Source organism: Arvicola amphibius, chromosome 3 (assembly GCF_903992535.2).
Source record: "Arvicola amphibius chromosome 3, mArvAmp1.2, whole genome shotgun sequence".
NCBI classification, from domain to species: domain Eukaryota; kingdom Metazoa; phylum Chordata; class Mammalia; order Rodentia; family Cricetidae; genus Arvicola; species Arvicola amphibius.
The window spans coordinates 104,120,823-104,131,538 of NC_052049.1; the positions used below are offsets into that span (position 1 = coordinate 104,120,823).

Here is a 10,716-nt window from a genome sequence, read left to right on the forward strand (position 1 = left end):
TGAGAAGCAAAGGAAAATGGCTCTGGGCTCTGATTCTTCTTCATGGACGGGCTCTGTGGGAGCCTTCTCAGCTTGGTCGATCACCTTCCTGGACCTGGGGGGAGTTGGGAGGACCTTGGTCTTAGCATAGAGTGGGGAACCCTGATGGCTCCTTGGCCTTGAGAGGGAGGGAGGGGAGGTATGGGTGGAGGGGAGGGGAGGGAAGGGGGAGAAGGAGGGGAGAGAAAGGGGAGAAGGAGGGGAGGGAGGGGGGAGGAGGAGGGAAGGAGATGGAAATTTTTAAATATAAAAAAAAATAAACCATGAGAAAAAAAAAATAAAAATAAAAAAACCGAACACTTCAAAAAAAAAATAAAAAAATAAACATAAGGTTGTAAAGAAAAAAAAAAAAAAAAAAAGAAAAATTCCTTACAGGTGTACCCAATCTCTGGTTATTTAGTTATATCTAGACACAGTCAAGTCGATTACCAGCAATAGCTACCAAAAGTTATCAAATTTTGCTTTAACCCCAGAATAGTTTGATATTGTCTGACTTTGGGGAGATTTTCCTCTACTTCCCCTGAAGTAGTGGCCTTGAAATACCAACTGTCATTGAGGAGGACACGTGTGCACCAAGTGTCTGCAGAAAGGATGTCTAGGTTTGAAGGAGTATTCTGTAAGAGAGTTGGCACACTGTCTTCACTGTCTTTACAATGGGTGTATGAACAGTTGTGGCAGCTCCAATTTGGGAATGAGGAGAAGGCAGGAAACTCAGAGTTATTTGGTTCTGCTTCTTTCTCTAGATCATTGATGCATTGGTCCAAAAGGGTGGAGGGAACAGAACTGGGGAACAGGGTTCTGGTGGCTGTGGGTCTGACTGAGACAGCCCTCCAGGAGATCACTTCAGTGAATCGGCTCAGTGTTATTCCAGAGTAAAGGAAGCATATAGGATTGGGGAGCCTGGGGACGAACCCTAATTCTCATTAAGTGGTACGCTCCTATCACAGGCTTCCTATGTGGCAGTGGGGCCCTATAGCAAAGCTCCTAGCATAAGTCTTAGTTACCATGTGTGCAGGTGGGGTGGCTTCTAGCAGGAAATGGTGCCTCGGGTCACCCTAGAGATAAGTCAGGAATCTGGGCTTAAAGACAGCTTAAAGATAAGTTCAGTCCTCCAGGGGACCACAGATGTTCTCCAGACAAGGGCAGGCAAAGAGCAGGAAGTCTTACTGGGAGTGGGAAGAGAGTCCCGATGGCTTTGAGATTGTAAAAAGTTGCTAGACCATGATAGATTGTGACCTCTGATCAGTGAGGCCTTCCAGCAAAGTTACCCATCCTTATGGTGCTGTGTAAGCACAGTTTTCTATTGTCTATGAACCTGGTTGGGAGGTTTTTGGAAATCACACATGGTCTCTGTGTACTTTTGACTTCATCAGTGGTGTTTTAAGTTTCCTGACTCCAGAATGGCTAAAATCAAAAACACCAATGATAGCCTTTGCTGGGGAGGTTGTGGAGTAAGGGGTACACTCATGCATTGCTGGTGGAAATGCAAACTTGTGCAACCACTTTTGAAATCAGTGTGGCGGTTTCTCAGGAAATTCAGTATCAACCTACCCCAGGACCCAGCAATACCACTCTAGGGAATATACCCAAGAGATGCCCTATCATATTACAGAAGCATTTGTTCAACTATGTTCATAGCAGCATTATTTGTAATAGCCAGAACCTGGAAACAACCTAGATGCCCTTCAATGGAAGAATGGATGAAGAAAGTGTGGGATATATACATATTAGAGTACTACTCAGTGGTAAAAAAAAAACAATGACATCTTGAATTTTGCATGCAAATGGATGGAAATAGAAAACACTATCCTGAGCGAGGTAACCCAGACTCAAAAAGATGAACATGGGATGTACTCACTCATAACTGGTTTCTAGCCATAAATAAAGGACATTGAGCCTATAATTTGTGATCCTAGAGAAGCTAAATAAGAAGGTGAACCCAAAGAAAAACATATAGTTATTCTCCTGGATATTGGAAATAGACAAGATTGCCAGGCAAAAATTGGGAACTTGGTGGTGGGGTGGGATGGGGGTAAGGGGAGATGGGGAGAGAAAAGTGTGAAGGGGAGGATGGGGAGAGCTTGGGGGAATGGGATGGTTGAGATAAAGGAAGGGTGGATATGGGATCAGGGAAGTATGTATCTTAATTAAGGGAGCCATTTTAGGGTTGGCAAGAGACTTGACTCTAGAGGGGTTCCCAGGTGTCCAAGGAGATGTCCCCAGCTAGTTCCTTGCACAGCTAAGGAGAGAGAGCCTAAAATAGCCCAATCCTATAGCCGTACTGATGAATAGCTTGCATATCACCATAGAACCTTCATCTGGCGATGGATGGAGATAGAGATAGATCCCCACATTGGAGCACCGGACTGAGCTCCCAAGGTCCAAATGAGGAGCAGAAGGAGGGAGAACATGAGCAAGGAAGTCAGGACAGCGAGGGATGCACCCACCCACTGAGATGGTGGGGCTGATCTAATGGGAGCTCACCAAAGCCAGCTGGACTGGGACTGAAAAAGCATGGGATAAAACCGGACTCCCTGGATGTGGCAGACAATGAGGGCTGCCGAGAAGCCAAAGACAATGGCACTGTGTTTTGATGCTATTGCATGTTCTAGCTTTGGAGGGGCCTAGCCTGTTTAGATGCTCACCTTCTTAGACCTGGATGGAGGGGGGAGGACCTTGGACTTCCACAGGGCAGGTAACCCTTACTGCTCTTCGGACTGGAGAGGGAAGGGGAAGGGGGAGGGAAATGGGAGGTGGAGAGGAGGCGGAAATTTTTAATAAAAATAATAATAATAAAAAAATGTTTCCTGACTCCATCAGTGGAACAGGGAAACCAGACCCAGAATGAAAGACCTGTTTTCCTATAACGCTTTCCTTCCATGAACCTATAGTTTTTCTTGTCTTTCTATCTGGCCCCCAGGTAGATTGCTGCAGCATGCATGGAAGATGAACCCCAATCTGCAATTTGGGTTGCAGTGATTTATTGGGCAATTAATTATATCCCACTCAAAAAGGGTCAGGGAATTTAAAATCCGGACGTAGAGGCTAACGGTAACAGTTTCCTTCTACGTGGGGAGTCATAGCCTAGTGTGTGTAGCTCCCTCTAGGCTCCTCAGCCACCCAGTCTCAAAATTCCTTCATTATCACAACTATTCATCCCCAATTGATAGTTAGTGAAATAAATATGCAGGCAAGATTGCAGAAGTAGTTGAATCACAGGCCAGGGGTGTGGAAGTGAGTAGGTATAGTGAAGCACGTGGATCTGTGCTTCCCCCAGGCTATCTGCTCAGGCCACTGGCTTGGGATCCCATTGGCTTCCCTTCTAGCCTGAGCTCATATATAAGCATGCACTGTTGAGGCTGAGCCTTGAGTGCCTTGTCCTGCTCTCTGCTGCTCTCTTAACCTGGGATCCCACTGCCATGGGGAAGCACTTCCTGCTGCTCCTGCTGGGCCTCTCCCTAGTGGTGGGCTTCCTGCAAGGTGAGATCCTGGCAGATGGAAGGGGCCATTGCTGGTGGGCAGACATCCGTGGAAGGGCATTGGGTTTGGGAGGTCAGGAATAAGATGTAAGACCTGACTCCTTTTACACATGGACCCCACAGCCTTCCTCTGCATTTCCTCTCCTCTCCATCCTTCCCTTCCCTCTGTTGTACACAGTATGGGCTTCTCCTATTCCTCCTCCTCTTTGTCATGCCTTTGCTTCTGGTGTCCTTTCTCCTGGTTGTTTGGTTCACCTATTTGTTCTTAGCAAACAAGCATTTTCATTTCCTCCAACTTACCTGTGTATAGGCCTAAAATTATATTGGAAATGATGTAAGAAAGATTTATGACAGGATGGAGATAAGAAAATGATGGGAGCACTTGTCTGGTTATAGGTGGTAGACTCAAGCTCCCTACGCCAGAGCTTTGATCTTCCTCCTCACAACCCAGCCCATTTACAATATTTGAAGTGGAGAAACTTGGCTCTTCTCAAATCCTTCCTAGGGTCTAAGGTCATGGGCTACCCTTTAGAGGTTAGTTCCTCCTATATCTAGCTCTTACCTTTAATTGTTTCTTCTTCATTGATGATAGCAATAGGCTTAGCTCCTGCCTGATGCTTGATGCGGTCTCTGAATGAACCTCTTATATTTGTTTTTTTCTTTTCAGCTCTGACATGCTTGCAGTGTGACATGCTAAACTCTGATGGAGAGTGTGAGAAAGGAGAAAGCACGTGTGAGGCTAAAGACGACCAGGAATGTGGCATACTGGTAGTGTCTAAAGGTATGTCCAGACTGGGAGATCTTGGGTAACCCTGTTTGCTGCTCAGGCATGAATCAGCCCTCTTTACACTTCTGGGGACAAAGCAGAGACTGGGAGGCTGTGTTTCTGTGTAAATTCAGGAGAAGGCTTCTTTCTTTCCATTTGGTACTGGTTTTATTTACCTTTCTTTGCCAGATGAAGATACTTTTTTCAGTGGGGTCTCTGTACTTTCTGGAAAACATATTCAGGGATGTAAGGATTTAAACTGAAAAATTCCAGTAAGTAATTTGGTAATGGAAGGAATGCCTGCAAGGCAGATTACAGATTGATAGGTTATAACTATAATCACCTCATTGTGGCTGGCATACTTTTTACCAGGGAGTCTGATTCTCCTCATTTTCTGAGACTGATTTTACAAATATTTAGGGCTAACCATTGTTATTTTTCTTGTACAGGTTATGATATCCTGTTCGGGCAGCAGGATTGCTCTTCTAATTGCTTAAATAAGACTTTCACCCATCATGGCCTCACACTGGACTTTACATGTTGCCATGACCAATCTTTGTGTAATGAGTTTTAGAGGCTGGGCCCTTCCTTGCCCAGTTCTGCTGCAGGTGAGTCTTTATTTCTTCCCTGTGCTCTCAAGGCTCATGACCCTGAACCATCTATTCCCTGCCCCACCCAAGCCCTGACACCTGCTTAGATCAGCATCAGATATTGTTGGGTCAATAGTTCAGTTGGGATTAGAACAATGTTCTCTGCTCCCCATCTCTCAACTGCTTCTGCCTTTCAGATTCTTTTTTCCTTCCTTTTCTTCATCCATCCTTCAATCACTAATGGATATTTGCCAAACTTTCCCCTATTCACATCACCTTTATTTTTATCAACAGTGGTTTTATATAGCAAATACCACAGAGCTCACATTCCTTTGTGAACCTGTAGGTTAGTGGTGCCTCTTCTGCCAAGGCTCTAGCAGACATTAGTTCCATTATCTCACTCAATTCTTATTCATTTAGTGGAAGACATATGCTATCCAATTTCTCACTGCTGTTTACCTGAGTAAAACATTATAATGAAGCGATGATCAAGTTTAGTTCATGATTTTAGAGGTTTTCATCATGTTGGAGAGGATGCCATGGACCAGAGCTATTCACATCATGGTGTGTAGGCCACACAGCTGATCACAGTAGGAAGGGCCCAGGACAGGATACACCCTCCAAGCCCATGGTCCTTGCTTTCTCCATTTCAGCCTGTAACTCTTTTATAATGTACCCGAAATTTGAATGTATTTATGGCTTCAATAGCTTAATTAGGTCAGAGACTTCATATTCTAACCATGTCTAGAAATGTGACCGACACACCCAGAGCAGTGTTTGAGGAATCTCTTAGTTATCCTCGATACAGTAAGGTTCACAGTTAAGATTCACCATCACATGGGCTGTGGTCACATCAGCTGCACAGCATCCAAGTCTAGTTTGTGTATGCATGGAAAGATGGCCCAGTTTAGCTTTATTCCTAGTAAATTACATAAATTTAAAGTTGATGTTGTTTGCATCTTTATTTTTGTATTTTTCAGCACATTGCATACTAACCTTAGAAAACACAGACAGTGCTGTCCAAGGAAACATGGCTAGTAATTCCACCCTGCAAAGACACAGCTTGTTTAGCTGTTCAGGCATATAATTCAAAGTTTAAAAATTATTAATAAGCTTTGATGCACATTTACATGTGTTTACATATGAATATTTATATACTTGACAATATTATAAGTCATTCTAACCTTGTTTTTCAGTGCTGTTCATTGAATCCTGCCTCTGGACCATGGGAGCAAGTATTCTGCTGCTGGCCTTGTCTTGAACCCTATATCTTGGTCTTTCCATCATATGCCTTAGATGTCTTTTGTAGTCTAAATGTATCTTACTGTATTATATTGGATATGCTATCATTCTTGTGTGCCTTTAAAAGTTTAATTTGTTAATTCTATATAGTTGTCTAGATTACTTTCAATTATAAAACATTTGTGGTTTTTTTTTATTTTTTATGCGTGTTTCTCTCTTGACATGCCATGACACACTTGTGTAGTTCCAAGGTAAACCTGCAGGAGTCAGTTCTCTTCTTCTGCCCTGTTGGTTTTGAAGACTGAATTTAATTACTCAGATTTATTGGTCAATGCACTCACACTCTGTGTCATGTTATCTCTCCTCAAGTTTAAAATCATATGATTAGGGGACCAGTGAATAAAGTTGTTTGTTACTAAGCCTGATGACTTGAGTTCAGTTCCTGGGACCCCCATCATAGAAGGGGAAAATGGGTTTATACAAGCTCTTGTCTGACCTCCACATTGCTGCCTGTTACAGGACACACACACACACACACACACACACACACACACACACACACACAGCAAAACAGACAGTCTGATACACAATGAATGCAGTGGAAAATAATACAAATATAGCATTATCTGTTTATCCCTTTCTACATTTTCTCCTCTACCCTACCCTTCCATCTTCCTCCCCATTTAACCCTTTCTGTGTCACTGTTTTCTTTAAGCCTTGATACCACTGCACTATAACTTTCTTCCCTTGAAGTCCCTCTATCCTATGGCTCTTTAGTAATTTCCTGATATTTGTGAATATTTCAAATTTGGAGTGCACATGTCTGAAGAATCAGAGCTAACAAATGACAAATTAAATACCAAGAAAATAAATCTACCAGTCAACAAATGGGTAACAGGAATGAATAGATAGGTTTTCAAAAAGAGAATGAAAAAAGAAAGAAACACATATGGCCAATAACCTATTTAAAAGGTGTTCAAGACTAGGTAGAAGGAATGGCTCTCCCTAGGAACCTGCAATAGAATAAATAGTTATGGAATGTGAGGCCCAAACAAGGATGAGGAGCGAAGTATTGGTCAGGGACAGAATTCTGGGAGTGACAGCTACAGCTAAGGGTCATATGAGGGGTCATATGGAATCCTAATACTATAGAAACTTCCCATACATAATGAATACGAGCTAAATGAAATTATCAAATAATGGGGGAGACAAAGCACCAACTGTACATCTCTCATCACCAACTGAAGTTTCCAGTACTGGAAATTTCTACATCTAATTGAGTTGTTAGACAAAGGAGTCCTAGGGTATAGTGATTTGAATAAAAATTGCTCTCATGCTCTCTTTGTCTGTTTTCCTTCTCAAAAGGCAGTCTCTGCCTTCTACCTTCTCCTTCTCTCTCTCTCTCTCTCTCTCTCTCTCTCTCTCTCTCTCTCTCTCTCTCTCTCTTTTCTATAATCCCATTAACCTTACACCCTTCCCAATACCCACTAAATAAACTCTATGCCCCCCCCAAAATGACATGCATAGGCTCATAGAGAGGGGCACTATTAGGAGGTATGACCTTGTTGGAGTAGGTGTGGCCATTGAGAAAGTATGTCAGTAGGGGTGGGCCTGGAGGTTTCAAGTGCTCAAGCCAGGCCCAGGGTCACTCTTTTTCAGGATCTAATGAGATGATCATGTGGTTTTGTCTTTCAGTTCGCTTATATGGTGGATTATATTGACAGATTTTCATATGTTGAACCATCCCTGCATCTCTGGGATGAAGCAACTTGATTGTGGTGGATGGTTTTTTAGTGTATTCTTGGATTTAGTTTGGCAGTATTTTATTAAGTATTTTTGCATTAATTTCCTGAGTAAAACTGATCTATAATTATCTTTTTTAGTTGTGTCTTTGTGTGGTTTGAGTATCAGGGTAGCTGTAGCCTCATAAAAAGAATTTGGTAATGTTTCATCAAGAAAACTTTAAAAAAGCAATCAAACAAGTGAAAGAAACATATCAAGACTAGTAAACTGAAATGAAGGCAATAAAAGAACCTAAACTGAGGGAAATTTGGAAATGAAAAATCTCGGTAAGCCATCAGGAACTACAGATGCAAGCATAAACAACAGAATACAAGAGATGGAAGAGAGAATCTCAAGATTAAAGATACAATAGAAAAAAATAGATCTATCTGTCAAAGAAAATGCTAAATCCAACACATTCTTAACATGAAATATCCAGAAAATATGGGACACAATGAAAAGACTCATTGTAAGAAGAATAGGGATTGAAGAAAGAGAAGTCTATCTTGAAGACATAGAAAACATTCTCAACAAAATTATAGAAGGAATTTTCCCAACCTAAAAAAGGACATGTCTATGAAAAAGTGGAAAAACTCCATGTGTTTTATCAGACCATTATGATTTAAAGTTAGAATTCAACAACAACACTACTTGCAGAAATCCAACAAATTCATGGAAACTGAGAAATTCTCAACTGAATCACCTGGGTCAAAGAAGAAATGAAGAAAGAAATTAAAGGCTCCCTAAAATTTAATGAGAATGACTATACAACATACCCAAACTTATGGGATGCAATGAAAGCAGTGTTAAGAGGAAAGTTCATAGCACTAAATGCCTGCATAAAGAAGCTGAAAGAAATCACACACTAGTGAGTTAACAGAACACCTGAAAACTCTAGAACAAAAAAGCAAACTCACCCAGGAGAACTAGATGACAGGAAATAATCAAATTGAGAGCTGGAATCAACAAAATATAAACAAAAAAACAATACAAAGAATTAATGAGACAATGATTTGGTTCTTTGGGAAATTCAACAAAATAGACAAACTTTTACCCAATCTAATAAAAAAGCAGAGAGAATATCCAAATTAACAAAATCAGAAATGAATTTTGTTGTTATGTGGGGACATAACAACAGACATGGAGGGAATCGAGAGAATCATCAGGTCATACTTCAAAAACCTGTATTCTACAAAATTGGAAAACTTAAAAGAAATAGACAATTTTCTGGATAAATATCACTTACCAAAATTAATTCAAGACCAGATAAGTAAATTAAATAGACCAGTAACCACTAAGAAAATAGAAACAGTCATTAAAAGTTTCCCAAGCAAAAAAAAATCCAGGACCAGATGGTTTCAGCTCAGAACTCTACCAGATTTTCAAAGAAGACCTAATAACAATACTCCTCAAAATGTTTCACACAGCCTGGAGAAGTGAGACACCACTGCTTAGAGGGCTCAGCTCTCTAGGCCCTTGCCTGGGGAAGAACATCCCATTCCCCCATCCCAACCCACCAAGCTCTGGAGACTCTGAGCAGCCTCCACACACCCGCGACCATTCTCCACCACATCTGTGACAACCAGATCCTTTTTTCCAGAATCCCCTTGGAGAGGAGCCCCAGAGTCTTGTCAGCATCCAGGAGAGGAATGAACCTGCCTGCACCTGGAGGAAGAGCAACCGTCTAAGCCACAGGTGCCACCTTCACCAACTGGAGAAAGAGGGACTCCCTGAAGCAAGGCCCCATCTGCCCCCACTGAAGGAAAAGATGGGCAGACGGCAGTGTAAGAACACATTCAACAACATAAAGGTCAATATGGCACCACCAGAAGCTAGTGACCCTACAACAGGAAGACCTGAACAGTCTATCCTAGAAGAAGCAGAAGAAAATGACCTTCAATATAACTTTATGAAGATGATAGGGACCCTTAAAGAGCAAATGAAAAATTCCCTTAAAGAAATGGAGGAAAATGCAAACAAAAAAATTGGAAGAAATCAATAAATCCCTTAAAGAAACCCAAGAAAAAATAATCAAACAAGTGAAGCAAACAGGTCAAGACTTGAAAACTGAAATAGGGGAGATTAAGAAAACACAAACAGAGGGAATTCTGGAAATGGAAAATCTGGGTAAACAAACAGCAACTACAGATGTAAGCATAACCAACAGATTACAAAAGATAGAAGAGAAAAATCTGAGGAGTTGAAGATAAAGTAGAAAAATTAGACTCATTGGTCAAAGAAAATGTTAAATCTAAGAAATCTTTAAAACAAAACATCTAGAAAATCTGGGACACCATAAAAAGACTAATTCTAAGAATAATAGTGATAGAAGGAGAAGTCCAGCTCAAAGGCATAGAAAATATATTCAACAAAATCATAGAAGAAAACTAAACTTTCCCGACCTAAAGAAGGATATGACTATGAAGGCACAAGAAGCTTACAGAACATCAAATAGACTGAACCAGAAAATAAAGTCCCTCACCATATAATAACCAAACACTAAACATACAGAAAAATATTAAGAGCTTCAAAGGAAAAAGGTCAAGTAATATATAAAGGCAGACCCATTAGTATTACACCTGACTTCTCAATAGAAACTCTGTAAACTAGAAGGTCCTGTTAAGATATGCTGCAGAGCCTTTTGTCTGGGCTGCGACCCTGGGCTGCCTGGAATCCCTGATCCTGTGCCCTGACATTCCATCTGAACTGGTGAGTGAATGCGGACCTTGGGGCAACCTGCCCTGGAAGAGAGCACAGACCCCCTACCCCCACTTCCCTCTGCAGGCTTGTGTCTCCCAAGCTTTCCCTAGTGTTCTCA

The 10,716-nt window shown here is 41.5% G+C and overlaps 1 protein-coding gene across 1 annotated transcript; it reads left to right on the plus strand.

Annotated features, from left to right (window-relative positions):
• The first annotated feature begins 3,458 nt into the window (after positions 1 to 3,458).
• On the plus strand, positions 3,459 to 4,858 carry LOC119808790 (prostate and testis expressed protein 14-like). Its single transcript, XM_038321236.1, has 3 exons — positions 3,459 to 3,519; positions 4,186 to 4,299; positions 4,734 to 4,858. The coding sequence occupies exons 1-3, from the start codon at positions 3,459 to 3,461 to the stop codon at positions 4,856 to 4,858; spliced, it is 300 nt and encodes a 99-aa protein (XP_038177164.1).
• Positions 4,859 to 10,716: the final 5,858 nt, after the last annotated feature.